Source organism: Cebus imitator, unplaced genomic scaffold, assembly GCF_001604975.1.
Source record: "Cebus imitator isolate Cc_AM_T3 unplaced genomic scaffold, Cebus_imitator-1.0 Scaffold57, whole genome shotgun sequence".
NCBI lineage: Eukaryota > Metazoa > Chordata > Mammalia > Primates > Cebidae > Cebus > Cebus imitator.
In genome coordinates, this window is record NW_016107372.1 from 3,931,095 (window position 1) to 3,957,801 (window position 26,707).

The following is a 26,707-nucleotide window of genomic DNA, read 5'->3' on the forward strand; positions in this document are numbered from 1 at the left end:
AACAAATAAAAAATAAAGTAAAAGATTAAAAAAAGAGAGAGAGTTGGGTTTACAGATGAAATTTTATGTCTCGCATCTGCTTTAAAATAATAAAAAAGACAGCCATGGGTTGACAGAAGTTTGTTATACTATGTACTTGTGTAAATGCATGAATACCTCCATAATAAAGTCCTTTAAAAAGAAACAAAATGTCTAATGATTTATATATTTTTAATTAGAATCAAATAAGACTTTTTAGAAGATAAAACACAATGGCAAAGAAAAAAATAAGCTGAGAGATTACAGGAAGCTAGAATGGTAAGGCAAATAGCTAGAAGGAAATAAACACTGTAACCTGGAATAGGTAGTGTAACAAAAAATTAAGTGAACTCTCGAGTAGTCACAAACTGACAACATAACAACATCTAGCTTCTTCTATAATGCTCTGGGTTTTCTGTCATCATTCAAAAAGACCCACATGTCATGATATCTACAAAACAAAGGCATTTCTACATTTTTCTTAATTAGTATATTTCTCTGAAAGCCAACAGTTAATATCAAAGAATATACTCTAAATATTTTCAACATTACTAAGTTACTACTGACTAGATTCAGCTAATATTTATAAGAGCTACAGCTCATGCCTTTCTCTCAAAATGCTTAAGAGCCCAGACGTGCATAAATATGTAGACACTAAATAAATATCCCTTAAATAATAGTGTGCTTTAATATTTTAATTAGATTGTTTTAAACCTCAAATATCCCTCTAGGAAGCTATTCCCTCAAATAATTAATTTTGTAGTTTAAAATATTTTTCAGTGTATTATCAGTGAATGTTCTCATTTATTAACTCAGTCAGTATGATGGCATACTGACTGAAATTCTGCAAAAATTTATCTCCACCCTAAATTCAATTCAAAGCATGCCATGTTCCTATTTGATATTTATTTTCTGAGTTTAGGAATCAACTGGAAAAGTATCTTTGCATGTAAAAGCATGATCTTGACAAGTTACTAAACCTGGTAAAAAAATTTTTTTTTAATTTTAAAAACAAAAAGAAAACCATGATCTTACATCTACATAATACATGAATTTTCAAAATGTTTTCACATATCAACCTCATTCAAACATTCAAAATGTTTTCAAATCAACCTCATGAAATAGGCAACACAGATATTTCTCACAGATTACAAAGGAAAATGAAGCTCAGGGAAAAGTGGTTTGCCCAAGGTAACAAGGTTCATAAATTAGTGGTAATCAAACTAAACCATGGTTTTTTTGAGTCCTAGTAAATTAAGTCAGGCATGGTGGTACATGCCTGCAATCCCAGCTACTTGGGAGGCTGAGGAAGGAGAATCTCTTGAACCCGGGAGGCAGAGGTTGCAATGAGACCAGGTTGTACCACTGCACTCCAGCCTAGGTGACAGAGTGAGACTCCGTCCCCACAAAAAAAAAAAAAAAAAGAAACTCACTTGGGTATATATGCTTGTGCATTTTCACTGCTTTAGGTATAATTAAAAAGTATGCAAGATTATGCCACAGAAATGTCTATAATGTCTTGAAGGCCGATACAGAAGAAACTAAGAGCAATAACAAAAACAAATTTTTTTTTAAATCTTATAGTGAATGCTATTTTTTTAAAACAGTTTAAAATACATATAGAGATGTTGGTGTCTATGAGAGATAAAAACTCCCCAAAGACTGATAGGGTTAGAAGAGAAGAATCAGGCAAAAATAAAAGCCAGCATCAGTAAAATGGCAAGAAAATCAGAACACACATAGCACGTATGGAAAAGACAACAAAGACCACTGTACTTCAAGTATTTCTGCTGGCAATAACATTAAGAAAAGATTAGCTAAGTTAAGATGCCAGACCATAAAAGGATTTATATTGCAAGCTGAAAAACAAGAGTTCTATACATCTTCAATCAACAGATCTTCAATCTACAGACCAAACTGGGTCAGTGGCCCGTTTTTATATTGCCTTAATCTAAAAATGGTTTTTACACTAAAGAATTGGGGTGGGGGAGGCAGCAGTGGATTTCAAACAAGAATATGCAACAGAGAATGCAGGTGGCCCACAAAGCCTACAATATTTACTATCGGGCCATTAGAAACAGTTTGCCAACCCCTGCTATGAGCAACATAATAATTGTAAATCCTGAATTAATGAGTATGTAACTTAACTTTCCCACTCTACAATGACAATATGTTTTTACTAAAATAATATTTTCATTATTAAACTCAGCAGAAAATCAAAGTTAAAACACTCCAAGAGTTTAAATACATAACCCAAATATTAATGTAAATGATACGACAGTATGCTATGAGAACAGAAAAACCCCCCTAATGAAACTATACAAACCAGGAATGAAAATAAAAATTGATAATTCTTCTTATGACTTCTACCACTTCAGATTCAGATTCAATGAATAAATATTATCTGACAAGAAATACGCTAGGAATCTTCCCAAGTTGGCCTAGTTCAAAAAACCCTAGGATTTCTACACATAGGTATTATAGTTACTAATAACAGAAACTCAGGCTCAGAAGCCTCTTGCCCAAGGTTCACAACTTGCATAGTCCAAATCTGAGCTGTCAGCACAAGACCACTATACTTTTATTGTGTCTCCTCCCCTACAAGACTGTAAGGGGAGGGCAGAAATCATCTCTGTTTTTGTATCCCTAGGACCTAGAGACAGTTCCTGGCACATAGCAGGTAATTTATTAATAAATCTCTGCTTCAAGAATGAATCAATCATGAATGTTGACAGGAGAAAAGTGTGTTATTTCATGGGTTTGTTTTCAAAGCAATCATTTTGGTTTGTTTTTAATCCAGTATAAAGATAATCAAATACTGGCATGCAATGCCTGATTTTACTCCTAACAAATAGACAATGCCTGTGGAGCATCAACAGTAATGCTTTTTTTTTTTTTTTTTTGAGACAGAGTCTCACTCTGTTGCCCAGGTTGGAGTACAGTGACACAATCTCATCGTAATATCTACCTCTCAGGTTCAAGCAATTCTCCCACCTCAGCCACCAGAGTAGCTGGGATTACAGGTAAACATCACCGCGTCTGGCTAATTTTTTAGTAGAGACAGAGTTTCCCCATGTTGGCCAGGCTGGTCTCGAACTCCTGGCCCCAAGTGATCCATTCACCTTAGCCTCCCAAAGTACTGGGATTACCAGCGTAAGCCACCATGCTTGGCCAGTAGTAATGCTTTTCCTCTTAGTCTTAAAACAACTAGGAAGGTTAACTTGATACTATAAAACATAAACTATATTTCAAAATAAAATTATTTCTACATTTTTTTTCTTTTTCTTTTTTTTTTTTTTTGAGATGGAGTCTCACTCTGTCTGGAGTGCAGGCTGGAGAGCAGTGGAGTAATCTTGGCTCACTGCAACCTCCGCCTCCCAGGTTCAAGCAATTCTCCTGCCTCAGCCTCCCAATAGCTGGGACTACAGGTGTCCACCACCAGGCCCAAATAATTCTTTGCATTATTAGTAGAGATGGGGTTTCACCATATTGGCCACCCGCCTTGGCCTCCCAAAGTGCTGGGATTACAGGCGTGAGCCGACGCACCTGGCCCTGCATTTTCTTTCTATTGAATTATCTACCTATAGCAGTGTTCACCAGCCCACCTTCCATTAAGTTTATAATGAGAAGTAAACCCAACTTCCATTAACTAGAAAACCATGATTTGCCCATGACATTACAAAAAAGGACATACAGAAGATCACTATGGAATTTTTTTTTTTTTTTTTAAACAGTATCTCACTTTGTCATCCAGGCTGGCGTACAGCTGCATGATCATGGCTCACTGCAGCCTTAAACTCCAGGGCTCAAGCAATGCTCCCACCTCAGCCTCCTGAGTAACTGGAACTACAGATGTGTACTACCATGCCTGGCTAATCTTTAAATTTTTCTACAGACGGGATCTCACTTTGTTGCCTAGGTTGGTCTCCAAGTACAGGCCTCATGGAATCATCCCACCTCCGCCTCCCAAAGTACTGGGATTACAGGGGAGCCACAGTGCCAAGATCACTACAGATTTGTTTTAAAAATAACTGTATGATACAAAAGAAAGCATTACAAAATAAATACATGGAAACTTTTTTATGAAATATTTTGGTTTTGAAAAAATGACAAAAATTACTTCACCAAATAAATACAGTGCTCCAATGCAAAATATTTTACTAGCATCTGGCATATTATGTTCTATAACTTAATAATGTACATATCTGCCCCACCAAACACACTGTAGAAGTCTATAAACACCAAAGCAATAGTCAAGAAATTTGTAAACCAATTTGTGTCATTACTTTCTACAGAAAGTAATGATATACTCTGTAAAAAGTATGGTCTCTATGCATATCTATAAATAGTAATAACATTATTTGCTTACCACAGCTACCTATACAGACCAATACAGATGTATTTCATTGATAACTAAAATATAATTAGTATTGCCATCAATTGTGTGATTGTATCCATGCCGTTTGCTCTGTAACTTGGTAGCCCACCCCACTCTGATTCTGGGCTTGGAGCACGACTATTTTTTGGCAATAGGATGTTCAACTATAATGCAAGTATGTAAGACAAAATTAAAATATGTATGCAGATGATCGTACACAGATGTTTCCCATATATAAATGTCTAGAGGAACATTCACAGCATATGGCATGCAGGTTAATTCTGTTCAAAACATTATAAGTCACTCATCATTCATGGCGCTTGCCTGCTTAAGCCAGCAACATCCTCCAATAGTGACAACAACCCAACATGCCCCCATGCATACTAAAACTCCCTGGTGGGGGTCAATGATCCAAGGCTGCTGCCAAAGCCAATACACTTTCTGATCTTTTAGTTTTGGAAATACCCTTCTTCAGGCATGAACCCATTCATGCACAAGATGTATAGTAGTGCCTTTTTAATAATCCAAAACTTATGTGACTGAATATGGTCCTTTCCAAACTACTGAAAGGTGACAAGAGAAACATGGCAACTTATTTTGAAATGTGAACTTAAGTTCTGGTACTATTCCCTACACATGTGATACTTATGATTTAAAGGTTTTAAAAAGATAAGCTGATAATAAAACACTTGTACTTGAAATCCACAAAAATTTGGTTATAAAGCTATAGCAACTATCTCACACTTCATATCTTCATCCTCTACACACTTCTCAAAATTTTAAAAACAAAGATACTGTTAATACTATAAAGAACCAAATATACCTGTCCAATTATTTTGGTTCTAAGATGTCCTTTGGTACACTATGAGAAGGTATGTTTGTCTTTCTTAACAAGCATTTGCAAGGTTAGTATATTTTCTAGCAATCTATTGCAAGTTTCCCTTTTCCTTTTTGTACTGTTTGATCCATCTTCAGTGACTTTCACTACCAGCTTAGGTCCTAGTTACCCTCAAAAACCAGCAAATGTGTTACCTCTTCTGTGGGGTCTTCTCAATCCTCACCTTCCCACTAAAAGACTAAGTCCCTTCTCCATACTACTTCTGATATTTCTTATTCTTATCATTATTTATCTAACACGATGCTGCAATTATGTTACTTATCTGTCACTCCAACTGTGAGCCCTCTGTCCATTAAGCCAGTGTTACACATCTATAACCACATCCATAATGCCCAGCACAGTAACAGTGATTGTCATGGTAAATGCTCTGAGTGGTCTATCAAGCTGCATACCTCTTTGTAGGACTTAAGATTTATGAATGCATTTCACATATTTTGCTTCTACTTTCTGATACAGTGAGTTCCCCAGAAATCAACTATTTATTTTACATATTCTAAATTTACCTTAATGCTACAGCCTTAAAAAAATACTCCCTCAAAAATTCAGCCAAACATGACAATAAAGATGAATCTTGAGGACATTACACTAAGTGAAATATGCCAATCACAGAATGACAAATATTGTTTAATTCCATTTATATGAGGTATCTAAAATAGTCAAACCCATAGAAGCAGAGAGTAGAATCAGGGGCACCAGGGGCACCAGGGGCAGAGGATAAAATGAGGAGCTGTAATTCAAATGATATAAAATTTCAGTTATACAAGATGATTAATTTCTAGAGATCTGCTATACAACACCGTCTCTACAGTTAAGCATTCAATATTGCACAGCTAAAAATTTGTTAAGAGGGTAGATCAATGTTCCTACCACAATTAAAAATATATACTCCTTCAATCTTGGTATTTTTTGGCCCAGTCTCCACCTAACCTTATCTCACGTTATTATATTTTGACTTCTTCAATGGTCTGCTGTTATCATAGTTTTGTTACTCTGGTTTTACCTATTGTCATATTTTAAATCTAAAAATAGAATAATATTCTTTATTTCCGATTCCAATCTAATTTCCAAAATTTTGCACACTAAGCCAATATTCTAAGAAAGTAACTTCGAGTGTGCAGTGTTAAGTTAATCCTACTTGTAAACTTTATACAAATAGTTCAAATTGTATTTTAATCAATATATATATTGTTCTATGCTTACTGTCATTAAAAACCTCCTACCCTTTCATCCAGCTTTACACGTTCTTATAATGTATTCACGTTAGTCTGGAATCTGAATACTCAAAATAATTTGTCATTTGCAAAATTTGGAGACTTCAAGATATGCTCTCTTCTTTAAATCATGTATTTAAAAATATTTCATAGCTGTGAATTTATATTTCCTCACTATTTTAGAACCAAAAGCACATGGACATCGCAAGCAGGCAAACGATTTTAAGATATGACTTTCTAAGTATTAGGAAGAAAGGCAAAATGTAAAACGCTTGCACATATTTTCTAAGGGTCAAAGAGAAGATTAAAACTTATAAAATCATCATATTTCACTTATTTTATGTTTATTATGGATATCAAAGATGCAACTGGAAGAGTACCACTAAAGTACTACTTATTCCTTTCTAGAAAATAAGACTTTTCTGTGAAATAATAATAGCTATTATTAATCAACTTGGGTTGACTGGCTCATCCTTACCCCAGGATTATAAAAAATGCCCACTTTTTTGTTAATTTTATTAATTTAAAAAATATTATTAAAAGTTTTAAAACTTTTACTAATAGCAAAACATATACCTAAAAGCAAACAAACAAACAGAATGGAATTACTGGAAGCCCATTAAAGGCAAGCAGAAAAAAAGCTTCCAACCAAATCTTTATGCCACCTGGCTCCCCATGACACTTGGCTGCCACTGAGAACTACTAACCTCTTCCCTACTGAATACCTGCTAAACATTACACATCACATATACATCCAAATACACATCACATATACACATCTCCTTTATTTATAAAAAATAAAGGAGAGGACTTCAAGTGAAAGCCGATCATACATCAACAACCTAACAAGTTTAATATAAAATCACAAAATAAATTATCTTCCTCTTTTGACTTTTAAAGCGAAGACTAACAGTAATTGTAATAACGACGTACTCTGAAATGCCTTTTATATTCAAGACTGATGAATTGGAAATACATACATTTCACCTCAGATTTAAAGTAAAGTGTTTATGAAGTAGAGATTAATTCCAAATATATTTTTAAATGAGTGCATTCTAAAATATCTAAATATAGAATACAAAAATAACTTTTTTAAGACCATGAAATTCAACATTTTAAACAACTCATTAATCTTATTAAAATGACTACCAACAAAAAAATTGAAAATTGCAAAGAAAAAAAAACACACTTACTTCATTTCCATGTTTTTGTAAGAACTCAATTTCCTGTTGTGTGAATGTTGTCATGGAGATAGATTTCACCCTGTGTGGTGGATTTAATCCTCGCCTAAAAGATAAAATATTTTACAAACTTTACTAGTACATACATTTTTTTAAATGACACATATAGTAATTCAAAACATTTTAACCAGCACACAAACCTCAGTGTTCTCGTTCCGTAAACTCCAAGTATTTTTAAATTATTTTAAACTATTAAGCTTCATAATAGATGTTAGAGTAAGTTCGGTTAGACTCATTAAATAGTAGACTTAACAATAAATTCAATTAACTACCTAGATAAAAACACAAAGTAACTGTGACACTTGAGCTTCTAGGACATGCAAAGAGTGCTTCAGTGTGTTTCTGATTATAGGAAAAGACTATACATGTGAAGGGCTCCATAGTAAAGAATTTTAATTCTTTAAATATTTCATATTTCCTAAGAAACCAACAATGATATATTAAGACTGGAGCTATACAAATATCCTTATCAAACAGTTGTTACCTTTAAGTAAGTTTAAGACTAATTTAGAAAACTATATGAAAAGTAATGTAACAAAATGAGATAACCAACTGGTAAAGTCCTATCGTGCCATCAATTCAAGTAAGAATTTATAATAAAGAACATTTTTAGTTACCTCAGAGGGCAGTGAGCGTACAAGAGGAAATCGCAGGGACATGGGAAAGACATTTTTAAAAACTGCTGAATGCATGACTAAATGATTTTTAAGGTCCTTTACAACCCTGAGTCCTTTTCTGTATGGATGGCCTTAAAAAGAGTTAATCTTGATGTTTGAACACACACGAAAAACTGAGTGGAAATGCACTCAAAGAGAGTTAATAACTATTTATATGTCATCCAACTACCTTGTGAGCAGGTCCACCCGCAAGAATAATGGCCAAATAATCTATGCAAAGTAACAAGTAACCTATGCAAAGTTCCATAAAACTACTTCGGGATCATGTCCCCTGACAAAGGTCTCATTTGAAATCTGGGTCTTACAGCGATTACTGTAGCAATATTTTTTAAAAATTTGTCAATCAATTTGTAATTACTCTTGCTAACTAATTAAGAGATTTAACAATGATGTAAAATAGTAAATGTACCAAAAGTCTTTAAAAAATATTCTGAGAACATTTTGAATAATTAAATATGGCGCATAACATTCTAGAAATATATGCTATTTTGGTGGCAGACACTGTGGCTCATGTCTGTAAACCCAGCACTGTGAGAGACCATGGTGAGCAGATCACTCAAAGGCCAGCCTGGCCAACATGGCAAAACCCCATCTCTACTAAAAATACAAAAATAAGCTAGGCGTGGTGGCATGCACCTGTAATCTCAGGTACCCAGGAGGCTGAGGCACAAAAATTGCTTGAACCCAGGAGGCAGAGGTTGCAGCAAGCCAAGATCGCGCCACTGACCTCCAGCCCGGACGACAGAGCAAGAAACTGACTCAAAGAAAAAAAAATTGTCAAAAAATTTTGTCAAAACACTCAGTAGAAGCTCCTCAATTCACTGCTTCTTTTTCTCCCTCTCCCCTGTCATAGATAAATGTCATCTTTCAGATCATGATTTGAATTAAGACAAGTTATACTTCATTTGTTTCATATTTCAAAGCAGGGAAAAATTAACTTGGGTTTGGCTGTTGTTTTGCTTTGCTTTGTTTAAATTTTATACTGATTTTTTTCCTTCTGTTGTCATAATGTAAGGGAAATAAAGACTGAACAAGAAGAAGTAAGTTAATGAAATTTTATTCTGGTAAAACTCTCAAACTTGGCCAGGCGCGGTGGCTCTTGTCTATAATCCCAACACTTTGGGAGGCCATGATGGGCGGATCACTTGAGGTCAGGAGTTCGAACAAATTAAAGCTCTACTGATTAGTTCCAAATTTCCAACAGTGGCCAGGTGCGGTGGCTCATGCCTGTAATCCCAGTACTTTGGAAGGCCAAGGTGGAAGGAAAACTTGAGGTCAGAAGTTTGAGACTAGCCTGGCCAAGGTGGTGAAACCCTGTCTCTACTAAAAACTACAAAAATTATCTGGGCATGGTGGCACACGCCTGTAGTCCCAGCTACTTGGGAAGCTGAGATAGGAGAATCGCTTGAACCCAGGAGGCAGAGGTTGCAGTGAGCAGAGATTGGACCACTGCACTCCAGCCTGCACAATAGAGTGAGACTCCATATCAAATAAATAAATAAATAAATTTCCCAAAGTGCAACTTAAGAAAAGTCACTATTACTTACTTAGGGCGCAACACTTTGTTTCCAACTCATCAGTATTATGAGAACAACACTTAATCCACTACTTTCAGGGAGGGTTTAATCATTTGATAAAATACTTATATTCTACCTTGTCCCAAAACAATTTAAAAAGTAATTAACATATTATTGTTCTCTCAAATGCTTTTACGACTTCCCTCTCACTTTGTAACTTTGTCTCTCCTTATTCTGTGACATCTCCTTCTTGATCCAGACAAGGCTTTACCTTTCCACTTTCTGGTAATATCTCCTTTTTTAAAAATGGAAAAAGCAAAAGAATAACTTTCTGATGAAGAAATATGAAACACTACTAAAAGGATTATGTTTTGGAAATTTTGGAGCAAACAACTATACCTGTATACTTCTCAAACTGTTCAGTGAGGAAACAGCAATTCATAAAGCTAAACTTAACTCGTTTTAGTTACATCATACATATGTAATCTCACAAATGCAGTGCAGTGTATAAATATATCCCAGGCCCTACCATATCACAGGGTCTATTAATGCACAAAGAAGGTATTCATATTACCTAAAAAAGTGAACAAAATTTTGAACTTATGAAACAAGTACAACCAGAATGTACTCATAACCAAATGAGGAAAGTACATTTTTTCCCAAGTGAAATCTGTTACAGGATTTGTTACTCATTACAGGATTTATTTAAATGAGCTCTCTCTCAGTACATTCAAAATAAGATTCAATTTACAAAATGACAGACAATTTTACAAGGCTACATTTATTACATAAATTGAGTAACCACAAGGAAATTTTATGTGTGTTCATGTTGCTTTCTCTAATTGTTCTTTTATATTCCATTTATCCAGGAAGATTAACTATATTCACAATCCAAGGCTATACAAGGATTTTTCATTTTTTAGCTTTCCAAAGCTTTGTACATGGATTTTACATGCTTATAATAGTCTGAGAAAAAGCTGAAGACTGATTCCATGAATGTCTTAAGTAGGATTCAGAGTGATGAGATGCAAAGAAAATGAGTAGTCTTGCCCCCCTGCCCCTCCCCGCCAAAAAAATGAGTAGTCTCAAACACTGACAGTGGGATAAACTCACCATTTTTTCAGAACCTCATTACTGTCATTTGACCCAGCTATGCCACTTTTGGGAATCAATTCTACACAAAGAATTCTACATATAGCTGACCACCTATGTACAAGATACTCACCAAACATTATTCATAATCGGAAAACATCAGAAACACCAAAAAGGAAGTGATTAAATAAATGACAATGTTTTAAAGTACGACATTATGCACACTTACACTTGTGCTTTAATTTTTCAAGATAAAAATTATGTAATATTCTCAAACCATTTTTTTTAAATATGAAAAAAAAATCTAAATACTCCAAAATGTTAACAGTTCTTGCATGTAAGTAACAAGATCGAATGAACATGTTTACCAACAATAACATTTAAATGAGGTGGGTGTGGTGACTCACACCTGTAATCCTAGCACTTTGGGAGGCCAAGGCAGGTAGATCACCTGTGGTCAGGAGTTTGAGACCAGCCTGGCCAATATGGTGAAACTCCATCTCTACTAAAAATACATAAATCAGCCAGGTATGGTGGCAAATGCCTGTCATCTCAGCTATTCGGGAGGCTGAGGCAGGAGAATCATGTGAACCTGGGAGGCAGAGGATGCAGGGAGCCGATATTGCGCAACTGCACTCCAGCCTGGGCCACAGAGCAAACCTCCGTCTCAAACAACAACAAAAAAATAACCACTTAAATGAGACTACTGTGTATTTTTACAGACCCAATATTAATACAAGATTAAAATGTTGATTAAATCTGGAATGTTATCAATAGTACACTTTCAACTGTGACCTTAAAAGAAAATGGAATTCTACCAGTAAAAGGGAAAATCAAAACAAAACCAAAAAACTTTGTCAATGTTTTAATAAAATTAAACATTATCTGCCATACAACTTAGCCCTAGAAATGAAAACTTATGTTCAGCCAAAAACCTGTACATAAACATTTACAGCATTTCTATTCACATATATCTCAAGAACTAGAAACTCAAATGGGCAATGGAAAAACAAACAAGCAATGGAATACTATTCAGCAATACGGAGAAAAAACTATTAAAAGAAATGACAACTAACTTGGATTAATCTTAAAATAATACGCTGAGTGAAAAAAGGCAATCTAGAAAAGTTATGAGTCCATTTACACAACGTTCTTGGAAAGACAAAACCTGTAGTGTTGGAAGAACAGATCAGTAATTGCCAGGAGATGAGGAAAAACAAAGCCTAAAAGTTTTTTAGGGTGATGGAAAACTTGCATGTTCTAATTTTAGTGGTGGCTACATGAATATACACATATGTTAAGATTTACAGAACCGTATACCAAAAAATTACAATGTATGTTAACTTAAATAAAAAACTGTAGTCCTGATTTCATGTTTCTATAGTAACCAAACTTTTCACACTAATTTTTTATCATTAGCAGACTATCTTCACCTACCAAACTTGATCATTTAAGTGAATAACATTCTTCATAAATCAAAACAAATATTTTTAAGATGTATTTCTGGAAGCTGGTGTCACTTCCCTTTCTTGCTATGGCTCGTCTAGCTGCAGGGTGAACTCGGTGTTTATAAAACACTTTTCTGTAATGATATTAGTCATAACTATTGGATCAAAGTGTTAGGTAAGTAAACCACATTACTTTTATAGGGCGAATACTGAAGTATCACCCATTCCAGATCCTAAAAAACACATTTTAAGTCTTCAGGTTTGTAGTAAACAAACAAACAAGAAAAAAACCTCACTTAATAACTGCAGTTTTGGTATTTTGAAAATATGTTTGCAAGTTAACTGGTTTCAAGAAGTTCAAAGCAACCTACTGGTGTAGCCCAGTATGTTTTTGTAGTGTAATTAAGTCATTTGCAGATCCCCAGGAGATTTAGTTTTAATGACCACCACCCAGGTATGACTATAACCAGATGGTGTGACTCATTCCATATGTCCATCAGTATGCTGCTCTAAACTAGGCCTCAAACAATCTTGCAAATAGCCATTTGTTCAATTCACATAACAATCTGTGCTGGATGAGTAAGTAGGAAAGCTTATTTAGTTTTATTAATTGTTTTTCTCTAGCTGGGGGAGAAGCTGGTTAAAATATTTTTAATAACCTGTGGAAGTTTATGTGGTTGCTAATAATATTGGCAGAAAGTAATAAAGTTGACATTTAGATCTAGCCCATCCTGATTATTTACCAAAAATATTACTTATAATGTTTCATAGTATAAAATAACACATTTAAAATCTAGAACAGATGGAAGAGGCCTTTAGTAGGTTATCAAATCTACAAACTATTGACGCCGAGACACTGTATATGTTGGCTAGTCCAAAATATTCGTCTATCCAGAGTCCAACATTAAAAAACTGAATATATTTAGCTTTCCACATATAATAATAAGCATGCTATAACCCAATTGTTATTTTGGGTTTTTGGGAAAGCCACAAATACTATGCCATAAGGTCCTTGTAACACTTAGAACAAGCATCTAAAAAATAATATTCAGGTTATGATTTAAACCTATTTAAGTCATTCTAGTTAAAAGTGGTAGACAAAATCTAAATGTCTTCACATCCCCAAACCCCCCATGAAATGACAGCAAAGGAATACAAAGGTATTAGCCCACAAGAGACAGAGGGTTATCATGATGCGTTTATCTCACACTGTATGCCTGTATCAAAACATCTTGTGTACCATATAAATACGTACACCTACTATGGTACCCACAAAAATTAAAATAAACAAAGAGACAGGGTCAGAGAACAACAGAGGAGCCCAAAGCACACAACAGTTCTCTAATAACAAAATTTTGAAGATTTAAAAAAAAAAGGCTGAGTGCGGTGGCTCACGCCTGTAATCCCAACACTTTGGGAGGCCAAGACGGGCGGATCCAAGAGGTGAGGAGATGGAGACCATCCCGGCCAACATGATGAAATCCAGTCCTACTAAAAATACAAAAAAATTTGCTGGGCATGGTGGCGCGTGCCTGTAGTCCCAGCTACTCCTGAGGCTGAGACAGGAGAATGGCTTGAACCCAGGTGGCAGAGGTTGCGGTGAGCCAGAATCGCATCACTGCACTCAAGCCTGGCAACAGAGCGAGACTTTGTCTCCAAAAAAACAAACAAACAAACAAAAAAAACCTTGCAGTGTTATATCCTACAGCAGTGACTGACTTTATGGAGAAAGCAAAAACAAAAGCTCCTGCAAAGGTGGGAGAAGCCAAATGGAAACTGATTCCCACCACAGGGCCTATGAAGATTTACTGAAGGAAATGGATACAGGGTGGGGGCTAAAGTGAGGTCAGAAATCATTAGACATTCCAGCTTCTCAACAGTCAAAAGCAAACCCACACCAGCCCTAGGTAGAAGTCTGAAGGAAAGTTTAAAGAGGTTATAGCACAGAGACTCCAAACTCAGACACTGCTGAAGACCATGTTAAAAACTGGAGGATTATCTAAGACTGAACACAGAATGACAGTCACCTCCCTCAACTTGGCTTCCAGAACAGTGGCATCACAGGCTTTTATATTCCCCAAAAAAGAAGACTGGAGAAAATATGTCTGAACTATAAAAAGCGTTAAGTTTCCAAACAGAAAAAAAAAAAAAAAAAAAGCCTAAAACATTGAACAAAAGACCTACACCAAAATACTTCAATATGAGGTTCTGAACAGCAGGAATAAAAGAAGATCTTACATACTCCAAAGGAGGGAAGAAAAAAAGTGGGTCAGAAAAAATCAGTAATAAGAACAGCATCAGACTTCTCAACAGCAAAACTGAAGGTTTGAAGACAACGAAGCAATACATTAAAAGTTCCAAGGGTAAAGTATTTTCACCTTTGTGAGTACAGACTAAGTTTAAAAATAACGGCAGAATAAAACATTTTCAGCTTTGTGGCTTTCAAAAATGACCTCTCGTTCACCTTTCATCAGGAGGATAATGGAAATGTGGGGGTCCTGGAAAGAGAGCATCTAACATAGGTTACAGGTGAAGGGAATTTCCAGAATGAAGGTAGAAGAAAAGTTCTGGTATGAGAGCTGCACAGCAGACCTAGACAGCAGCACTTCTAGAGCAGATGATTGTAAAAGTACCCAGAAGTGGTTTATTAAAAAAAAAAAAGGAGTTGAAACATCTGATCATATTAAAGGAAGTTCATTACAGCTCATGCCTGTAATCTCAGCTAACAGAGAGGCTGAGGCAGGAGAGTCTCTTCAACCTGGGAGATGAAGGTTGCAGTAAGCTGAGATGACGCCACTGCACTCCTACCTGGGAGACAGAGCAAGACTCCATCTCAAAAACAAAATAAAATTAAAAAAAAAAAAGAAATATGGAAAAAGACAAGAATTTTTGGAATTCAACAATTGTAAGGAAAATTCCTTTTTCCTTTTCTAAACATAAACGGTTTCTCCATAAAGTACGAACACTGGTGTTGTATCTCCCCCTAGAGTCATAAAAATAAATCTATTACCTCTCCCAATGCCTTAAATTACCCAATGACAGTGATCATGTGTACAGCTTCCCAATGTCTAATCTTTTCTTCTCTAGCTAGTAGCATTTTTGGTTCCTGCAAATGCTCCTCTAATACATAGCTTCAAACTTCTTTACCATCTTGATTACATTCCTTGGAGCATGCTCCAGTTTGTTAACATTCCTCCTACAGTAAGCAACCAGAATAAAAGTAAGGTATAATTACTACCTCCCTCCCTCTACAAAACATGTATAGTGTCAAACAAAAAGATTGCTACTTAGTCAGAAGTCTTTGAGCAAAGTATGTTCTAACTCAAACAAAAATTCATTCTCTGTATTTCAAACAATTCAAGTAAGTTTCCTGTCCCCACTGTATAGTTAGTTCATGAATTTCATTCTAATGTTCAATCAGGTGTCTTTAGCAATAGTTCTCATGTGTAAGATTGTAAAGGATGTCAGAAGGAATATGCTAATGTAAGTACTCAAAGTTATAAATGATTTAAAAACGTTTCTTATATACATTAAAGGTATCCAAGTTGTATTTCCCTAGACAATCATCACTTTGATTTGAAATAGAAAATGCATTATGGAGTGAAGAAAAAGATGGGGGGTAGGGGTAATAACACCCAGTCCTGAATATTCCCATAGGAGTTTCTCACAAATCTGAGCATCATGCATGCTGCATAGAAAAAACGGAAACTATCAAATATGGAGATTTGCCCGTTTTCCAAAGAATGCTATCAGAACAGATAGAGAGGTTTCTAAAGAGGCAATGCTTTTCAAATAGAGATCCAGAGCTCAGCAAGTTCCTTTAAAACAATATTTTAATTATTTTCATTTATAATGCACTAATAAGATTATAAAATTTAATGTAAATTTAATCTAAACTGTATTTTATCCACTTTGAAACTAAGGGCCAGTGTTTAAAAAGCACATGCCAAAAATCATGGATGAATGAGAAACAGAAAAAGCCTTAATATGGAAATGATGCCTTCATACCCGATTATGGTCAAATGACGTCACCATGGCCTGAATGCTGGAGTTTTCCCAGTATAAAAGGTACCCACAGCGCAATACAGAAGAGTCCTTCTTATCCAATTTGCTGGTTAAATCTATGTTTCTCCTTCCCTCTGAAAAAGCTAAAGTTAATGACTACTGCACAATGAACATTCACGGCTAGAAGGCCACTCCTGCTCCTCTCTCAGGAGAGTGAGCTGTATGATTATCAAAATTTGTTTGGTATAGTATTTGGTAATATAGTTGATATCGTACTTGGTGAGTATATAGTTTAAATGAATGTCATATAAAACAATGACACAAGTGAGAAGAATTGTTTCCATGTAAACTATTTTAGAGACTAAAGTCACTAAGATAAGCTGTTATTTGATCACAAAAAAAGAACTGTAAAGGACTGTGAGAAAAAAATCATAAAAACCTAGAAGAATTCAGCATTCAAACTGTTTTAAAAGTACATTAAAATGCTAAAAATCACAAATAGCACAGCATGAGTCTGGGTTATATTAGAAGACAAAGAATCTAATCAGCGGACCTATATTCAAAGTCCTACATGCCAGCAAATTAACAGTTAAGTGTTAAAATTTAAAAACCTAATCTTGAGGCAGGGCACATTAACTCATGCCTGTAATCCCCACAATTTGGAAGACCAAGGTGGGAGGACTGCTTGAGCCCGGAGTTGGAGATCAGCATGGGCAAAATGGCAAAACCCTGTCTCTACAAAAAAATACAAAAATTAGCTGGGCATGGTGCACGCACCTATAGTCCAGGTACCTGGGAAGCTGAGGTCGGAGGATCACCTGAGCCCGGGAAGGTCAAGGGTGCAGTGAACCACGATATTGCCACTGCACTCCAGCCTATGCAATAGAGAGCCTATCTCAAAACAACAACAAAACCAAAAAAAAAAAAAACACTATGTGTGCTATATAATAGATACATGTATACGTATGTGTGTATGTATATATTTTTTCTCTTTTTTACTGATTGCTTGCTTTAACTGAATTTTTTTTATAAACTTATCTACTATCAATCCTGAGTGCATAGAATGAGAGCTTCTAATTAGAGTTCAAATATAAAAAATAGCAAGAGAATTACGGCACATGGTAGTATGGACGTGCCAAATTCAAAAGAATTGCTGGTGGAATGCCACCATCTTCCCACTGAATCTTCTCAATAAAACTCAAAAATAAGAACACACATTTTGGAGTTAAGAAGTTACTCAAAAATAATAAAAGGCATGACAAAGCCATAAAGCAAACATTTATGATGCATCATAAAATATCTATTCTGGGCGGGGCATGGTGGCTCACTTTTGGAGGCCAAGGGAGGTGGATCACCTGAGGTCAGAAGTTTGAGACCAGCCTAGCCAATACAGTGAAACCCCGTCTCTACTAAAAACACAAAAAAAATTAGCCGGGCATGGTGGTGCATGCCCGTAATCCCAGCTATTTGGGAGGCTGAGGCAAAAGAATCACTTGAATCTGGGAGGCAAAGGTTGCAGTGAGCTGAGATCAAGCCACTGCACTCCAGCCTGGACCACAAGAGTGAAACTCCATCTCAAAAAAAAAAAAAAAAAAAAAAGTCTATTCTGCCATTTAAAACACAATGAAGTAAAATCAACGATTTAAATTCCCAAAATATAGAATTCACAATTTACAGTAACCATGGTAACCATATATTCTTTGGTGGTGGAATCAGCAAAGTTCCAGATCCCAAATTCTAGCAGATAACAACAAAACACTAAGAGTGAGTACTAATTTTACAACTTAAAGTTCAGTTTGGATAATATTACCTTCCTCATATGACTGTTACTAGAATGTCTGTCACACAACTAGCACTCAAATAGTTTTTATTTTATTTTTTTCAATAAATACTTTAACTGTTATATCTCCAGCACATCAGCTAGTAACTGGCACTTAATAAACATTTGCTTAAAATAAAAAAATGTGTCCTTCATGATCGAAAAAGTATCAAGGCCAGGCAAGGCTGCTCACGCCTGTAATTCCAGTACTTTGGGAGGCCAAGGTGATGCATCACCTGAGGTCAGAAATTCAAGACCAGCCTGGCCAACCAACATGGCAAAACCCCATCTCTACTAAAAATACAAAAACTAGCTGGGCATGCTGGTGGGCACCTGTAATCCCAGCTACTTGACAGGCTGAGGTAGGAGAATGGCTTGAACCTGGGATATAGAGGTTGCAGTAGGCCAAGATCGCACACTGTGCTCCAGCCTGGGCAACAGAGTGAGACTCTGTCTCAAAAAAAAAAGAAAAAAGAAAAAGAAAAAGTATCAAAAATTTTGGCCACTTACTCTAAATTGAAACGTTACATTATCAAAATACTTAAGGGAACGTGGCCACATCAAAATATCTAAAAAAGGAATTAAGAATATAAATCCCTGCTCTATTTTAAAGGTTCACAATCTAAATTCAGTTATACACTCTAAAAGAACATCATTCAAGCATATAGGAGAGTCATCTGGAAAAAAAGAAACAGGAAAGATTAGCTACAAGTCTGGTAACATTAACAATAAGATACTAGTTCAATTACTTTTAAAAAAGCTATTACTATAAATGACAGAAAGATGCCACTATCCTAAAATTTAGAATTCATGACAGTGGATACTATTTGCTACGATTCACATTTTCCAGGTAAATCAAGGAACGGCAGTTAGCATGCCTTATTTCAGTATCTCTAACTCCACTGATTAGCCCTATCCTCAAATACAGTAGGTGCTCAATAAGTATCATTTAATCCTCTTAACAAACCTGAGCTATATGTTATCTTCTTATCACAAATAAAGAAACTGAGGCTAAGAGGATGGATCTAGGCCCACCTGCACGTAGTGGCCTGGCTTAATGCCTTGCCCTAAGTCATGAAGCTAGTAGCACTGTCAAAATCTGACTTCCAAATTCATATTCTTTAAATTATACCATGTCATCTAAACAGCAAATACATAATTATTAAACCCAAGAGTTATATTATCCTTCCTAAATTATGTTCCTGTATTAGTGCTTGTCAAAGAAAAAAATCTTCAGCAGCTTATTGTCTCTTGAGTGTTCTACTGTAGACATTTGATGGCTGCCATTCCAGTCTTCATTCCCTACATCCCAAGAATTCTAGAGTTCAGATTTGAGAACTCTATTTGGGGATCCCTGTGACAATAAAGTAGAACATGTGTCCACCTGTAACATGATCTAAGCTAACCCAATCAGAAGGAAATGCAGAACTCCTGAAAGTGCTGCACCAGTGACATAATTAAGGCAGTAGGACCCAGGAGCTGGGGACAACCATACTTGCATGAGGAAAATCTAGGCATTATTATTAAGCCACTGGATAGCTTTACTTTAAAATTATTCAATAAACCCTTCGTATTTTTAAACCAATTTGATATCGGTTTTGAGTTACAACCATAAAATCTAAAATGATAGATTTTTATTAGGATATTTCTCATTTAATATCTTTCACATACAGTATTGTTCCCTTACTCATGGAATGTCCTCTCCCTTGATGCTTCTCATCTATGGGGCACTTATTATACATTATTTTTAATAATGAAAAGAAATCTACATCCAAAACCTACAAGAGAAATCTTATCCTCACTGTTTCATATATGAGAAAACTCAAGCTCGAATAGATTAAGTGGCATTCTGAATACTGCATAATACTTGGTGTCAGAATTCAAAGCCATGTGTACCTAGTACCATGTGTTTACATACTTAGAAAGCACACTCCACAGTACAGTTAAGATCCAGGTACTCCAGTGCCTCCCACATGTATATGACACAGGACAAGTGGCCAATAAATATTTGAGGAATCATGACTCAATAGAGAAATGAAGCCCTAACGGCCACAGGACTTCAAAATTAATGAATTAAATTTCATTAAGACAGACAACTGTCATTATACTGAGATATCCTTTTATATAAAATGTTGTTGAAATGTGGTATCTAGAAAGAAATTGGAAAATATTTCCTTGATATTACATACTCGCTGCTGCACTTACAAGGACTACAGAGAAATGTCAGAAATCCAGAACTGTAGATATACGTATTTTTTTCAAACCAAATACTTTAAATGCATTAAAGGACCTGTGTTTAGTAAAAGCAGGACATACTTCTTAAGCATGTAATAAAAATCAAATACAATTAAAATTGTTCTATTGTCTTCATTTTGGAACCAACGTTGTCCAACATAAGTAACAACTTTCTAGCTTTACTCCTTTTTCTGTAAATGAAATGCATGAACCAGACTACATCTTTGATATCACCTAGCTCTGTGATTCTGTAGCAATTCAAGAATATCACTAACTGGCAACTTCTCAGAGTGTCTGCCTGATTACACAGCCTAAAAGTAACCGTGAGGACTCTCCTATCAAACAATTTGAATGCTCAGCACAATACTTGCCTATGACTCTTTTTCTTACTTAAGTATCCCCACTAGACTGTAAGAGCCAAGAGAACAAGACTTTGCTGTAGTAGCATACCCCAGGGCTTTACACAACCTAATAAGCACCCAAAAAAGTCCGCTGAAGAAGTAATATTCATGTAATACTAATAACGCCTCTTTGCCCAACTTTAAAAAGCAAATAGTATATTACTGGGCATGTTCTGCATTTTCTAAGAAATCAATGTTCCCACATAAAGTATTATATCCTTTGTCTCAGTATTAATCTTACAAGCAAAGGTTTTAAGAATACTTAGCAACTGCCACGTTGTAACTTTGAATGCAAGATAATCAGTAACATAAAGGCATTTTATCAATTCCAAAACCACCTGTAAATTTTCCAAATGAAATTGCACGGCAATAAAAATCTTTATCAAAATAAAGCTTAATGAAGCACAAACACAAATAATCCCAGTAACTCAGGACGGTACTGTCTTTCTGAAAACATGCTGACTAGCTAGATCTCCTCATTTCTGTGTACAGCCAGGGCACCTGGGTATTGATAACAGATACAGATAAATCTCACAGATACCTCCATCATATTTAGAGCGATACAGCTCCTAGACTGTACCTTATCGTCATTAAAAGTTTCCTCAAAGTCCTCAACACTCTCTTCGGACCATAAAAGTAAACCCCAACGACTTCAAATCTGCTCCTCTGCCTTCCCCTCTCGCAATTAAGCCTTTCGAACTTTTCCCTGGGGATTCACATATCTGCCATTAAGATGTTTTCATCCTGCTACTGTTCCGAAGTGCTTGCTTTCTTCCAGTTACCTAGATACTCTCCATCCAGAAAAAAAGGCACAAGCGAGGCGTCCCTGCTCCTCCCACCCCGCTTCTCCCTGACCCCCTGCGCCGGCGCCCGGCAGGTGCCTCGCTCCGCACCGCCGCGCCCGGGCCGCTGAGAGGCGGGGCACACAAAGGACCCGCACGGACCTTCCCGGCCTCCCAGCGTCTTCCCCCCACAGCTCGGCGCCCCGGGGAGCTGGGGAGCGAGGGCGGCGGCCGCAGGCTCGAGGGAGACCCGGGAGGCTCGCCCCGGCCGCCCCCTCCCTGACCCCAACCCTGCCCACGTCCCTCCCACGAAGGCTGCCCAGAGCGTTAACCCTCACCCAGCAAAACAGAAAACGCATCCCCAGCCCGGCTGCCTCGGCCCAGCACATCCAGCCCGCAGCCTCCCACGCCGCGCCCGCCAGCCGGCGCCCAACGGCCGCCCCCGACCTCCTCCCACGCCGCCCCGCGCTTCCCAGGCCCCGGCAGGATCCCGGCCCCGCCGCCCTCTCCCCCACCTCCCGGGAAGGGCCCGACACCCGCCCGGCCGCCCCGCACTCACAGGCTGCCGGAGCAGGAGGTACACACGAAGGAGCCGACCGTCATGTTCACGTAGGTGGGGCCGCGCTGGTCGCAGTCGAAGCACTTTCGGTTGTGCGGGAGGCCAGTCATGTCCCGCAGCATCTTCAGGTGCTTCTCCTCCTGCTTCCGCTTCGCGCTGGCCGCCATGGCCGCGGTGCCGAGGGAGGAGGCCGGCAGGGCCGAGAGCCGGGCGGCGCTGCGCCGGGGGCCCGCGGTCCCACGGGCCGCCCTGGCCGCGGCCGCCGCCCTCCGTCAGCGCGCGCCGCCCGCGCCGGACCTGGCCGCCGCGGCTCGGCTCTGCTGGGCTCGACGCGGCGCAGGCGCTGCGGTGCGCGGGCTGACGGGCCACACCAACCGGCCCGGCCGGGACAACCGCCACCGCCGCCACCTTCCCTACTTCTCCTGAGGGGAAAAGACGAGGAAGGGGACGGCAAGAGGAGGCCCGCCCCGGGCGGCCGGCGGCCAAGTGTCGGCTGGCGCCCTCTGCTGGCCAGGAGGAGTCACTGCGGCCGCGCTGAGGCGTGGGCCGGGTCTGGAGCAAAGTAGGGAAGACACAACGGTGATAATAATATTAATAATAGACACTATTTACTGAGCGCTTATATATGCAAAGCGTTTCACATGGGTTACCTTCCCCTTCTGTTTAAAATTCTTCAAGGGCTCCCCACTGCTTTGGGGATAATTCCAAATTCCTCACCATGCCCTGAAAAGTGCTGCATAGTTCAGCCCCGTCCACCTCATTCTTCATCATCCTCACTCAGCCACACTGGATTTTGAGTTTTCCGAACACAACAAGCTCCTTTCTGAGTCCTGCAGGACCCTTACCCCTGCTCTTCTCGCTTTATCTATGGACCGGCTAATTTGGGGGACTTGGGGTGTCCTGTGCACTGTAGGATACTGGGCGGTGTTCCTAGCCTGTACCCACTAGATACGAGAACAAACCCTCCAATCCGCAGTGGTGGCAACCAGAAATCCCCAGACATTGACAAAAGTGGAGGGAGGTTTAGGGCGGTGCAGTCGCCGGGGTTGAGAACTGCTGCTGCACAGGGAAACCCGGATCATCCATAGCTGACGTCCTCTAAGTCAGGTGGGGCTCAGATATCACCTCTGCCAGACTGTCCCAGATCAGCCTAGTTAATGTTGCAGCTCACCTTTCCCGAAGTTGCCGTCCATCAAATTGCTGCGTTGTATTTTCGTCTCAGTTCTAGCTATTTGAAATACTTATTTAGTGTTTAGCGTATGTGATCTGGCCCGGCCCCTGTATTTTCTTTGCCACTCCACCACATTCCCCTCCCAGAGCTGGAGAGCAGGTGTTCAGTGTTGGTGGAATGAATCCATGAAATCTTTCCTGTAATCTTCACAACAGCCCTTTGTAGTCAGCGTTGTTGTTATTTACATTTTACAAAACAGGAAGATGAAGCCCTGAAGGATGAAGTAAATTTACCCAAGGGTATACCTAGGGGGAGGCTCGATTCCAACCCAGACGGTCAGACTGCAGGACCCAAATCTCTTAGTTACTGCAACTGTCAGCTTTCAGGCAGGATGGTAGAAATCATCACCATCTCTCGTTTTCCAAAGGAATACGGGGAGACTCAGAGAACTGAAGCTCCCAAGTCACTGGGCTGGTGAATGGTTTTCTAACACCCAAGAGAAACCGCCACATCTCCCATGAAATGGACTGGGTGAATCAAGAAAGTGAGACTTCATATTAATCTAATACTGCTAATAATAGTTTATGTTTTTAATATTAAAAGAAATGGACAGATAGATTGGCCAATGAATGTTTTTAAACTTTTCTTTTTTTTTTTTTTTAGACCAAGTATCCCTCTGTCGCCAGGCTGGAGTGCAATGGCATTCACTGCAACCTCTCTGCCTCCCGGGTTCAAGTGATTCCCCTGCCTCAGCTTCCCGAGTAGCTGGGACTACAGGTGTGGGCCACCATGCCCAGCTAATTTTTGTATTTTTAGGAGAGGCGGGGTTTCGCCATGTTGGCCAGGATGGTCTCCATCTCTTGACCTTCACCCACCTCGGCCTTCCAAATTGCTGGAATTACAGGAGTGAGCTAACACTCCCAGCTGTTTAAACTTTTCTGTTATGGAAAATATTAAACTCCCATGAGCCAATGGACCACTTTCAACAATTATTAGCTCATGACTAATCTTGCTTTATGAAGACCTCAACCCATCCCTCTCCATCCCCTCTCCTATTATTTTTAAAGCAAATTCTAGATTTTGTACGATTCATCTAAATGATGCATAGTTCCATTTGTCTCCCTAAAAAATAAAAGCTTGATCGCTTACACACTTAACCATGTTACCATTAGCATATCTGAAAAGTTAACAATAAGCCAGGCACAATGGCTTACACCTGTAATCCCAGCACTTTGGGAGGCCAAGACAGGTGGATCACTTGAGGTCAGGATTTCAAGACCAGCCTAGCCAACATGGTGAAATCTGATCTCCACTAAAAATAAAAATAAAAAAAAATTAGCCAGGCATGATGGCATGCACCTGTAGTCCCAGCTACTCAGGAGGCTGAGGTGAGAGAAACACTTGAACCTGGGAGGCAGAGGTCTCGGTGAACTAATATATCACCTGTGCACTCCAGCCTGGACAATAGAGTGAGACTCCACCTTGAAAGATTAAAATTAAAACGTTAATAATTCCTAAAGATCATCAAATATCTGACTAGTGTTCACTTTGGCAATGATCAATATTTTAATAAGATTTTTACAGTTTGTTTGAACCCACACCTTGCAACTGGGTAGTATGTCTCATAAAGTCTCTTTGGCTTTCTCCATTTTTCTCTGATTATAATTCATTTGTTTTAGTAATTGGGCACTTTATTCTGTAGAGTGTCTCATAATCTGTATCATTTGACATGTTCCTCGGTTCCATTTCCTGGAAATGGGTAGTTGGATCTAGCTCACTTGTATTCAGTTCAGTTTTTTTGCCGGCACAGGTGTTCATTTCATTGTGTTCTTCTATCAGAGGCACAAAATTGAGAAGAAAGTATGTTTTTCATGATGTTAGTAGCTACTGATGATTAATCTCTAGATTTATTCATTCATTTACAATTAGAAAACAGTGATATTCTAATTCTGCCATTCTGCCTGGGAGCGGTGACTTATACCTGTTATCCCAACACTTTGGGAGGCTGAGGCAGGTGAATCACCTGAGGTCAGGAGTTCAAGACCAGCCTGGCCAACATGACAAACTCCTTCTCTACTAAAAATACAAAAATTAGCTGTGTGTGGTGGTGGGCACCGATAATCCCAGCTACTTGGGAGACTGGGGCAGGAGAATTGCTTGAACCTGGGAGGCAGAGGCTGCAGTGAGCCGAGATCGTGCCACTACACTCCAGCCTGGGTAACAGAGTGAGACTCTATCTCAAAAAAATATAAATAAATAAATAAATAAATAAAACTAATTCTTTCATTCCTTCATTTATCAGCTGAAAATTTTCTATAAAGAAAAAAAATTTCCCTTCATCTACCATTTTATTTGGTATCGTTCCTGTCAGAAAGACAGGACAAATATTTGTTTTCTTTATTCACAAATTTTCAAAATAATGTATATATTGATCAAAATACATGATTTTGATCAATATATAAAGAGAGATATATCTATATCTATATTTTGGTGAGAGGTCTCACTCAGTCACCCAGGCTAGAGCACAATGCTGCAGTCAGAGCCCACTGCAGCCTCAGACTCCTGGGCTCAAGTGATCCTCCTGCCTCAGTGTACCCCATCAAGAAGCTAGGACTACCACACTTGCCTTTTTTATTTCTTGTAGAGAAAAGTTGTTGCTATGTTGCCTAGGCTGGGCAATCAATATTTTTAAAGTGCTATTACAAACTCAAGGATTTAAACATATTGAATATACTTTATATCCCTGATGCTTACATTGTCTCATCACTGGCCAGTGGGAACCACTGAAAGCTGGCTCTTGAGTATTTTTGACAAGACCCTTGACTTAAGATCAGCTGAAGTTTTTGTTGTTATTGTTGTTGAGATAGAGTCTCGATCTGTTGCCCAAACTGGAGTGCAATGGTGCAATCTCAGCCCTGCCTCCTGGGTTCAAGTGACTCTCCAGCCTCAGCCTCCTGAGTAGCTGGGATTACAGGCATGCACCACCATGTCCAGCTAATTTTTGTATTTTTAGTAGAGACAGGGTTGTACCATGTTGGCCCGGCCAGTCTCCAACTTTTGACTTCATGTGATCCGCTGGCATTGGCCTCCCAGAATGCTGGGATTACAGGCAGTGAGCCACTTAGATGGGCCCTGGAGTTCTGACAGGGCCCCGGGCCATTCAAGAGATGAAAACAAAATTGAATCCTTGACTGATCCAAACAGAAGGCTTACTTACCAGCCCCACGCTGGCTAAATATGACACCCAGCAGTCTC

General features: G+C 38.3%; 1 protein-coding gene across 11 annotated transcripts in view; it reads right to left on the reverse strand.

Moving 5' to 3' along the window:
* Positions 1-22,730, reverse strand: part of AGFG1 (ArfGAP with FG repeats 1) — a 71,747-nt gene extending 49,017 nt beyond the window's left edge. For 10 of the 11 annotated variants that reach the window (XM_017529103.2, XM_017529102.2, XM_037738744.1 and 7 more), the window contains exons 1-2: positions 22,282-22,703; positions 7,699-7,792 (exon numbers count right to left, since the gene is read on the reverse strand). In XM_017529103.2, the coding sequence (XP_017384592.1) occupies positions 7,699-7,792; positions 22,282-22,448 (261 nt within the window). In that variant the 5' untranslated portion in view covers positions 22,449-22,703. Of the gene's footprint in view, positions 1-7,698; positions 7,793-22,281 lie in introns of all 11 variants that reach the window. The other variant, XM_017529092.2, reaches the window with a different exon arrangement.
* Between the last annotated feature and the right edge of the window lie 3,977 nt (positions 22,731-26,707).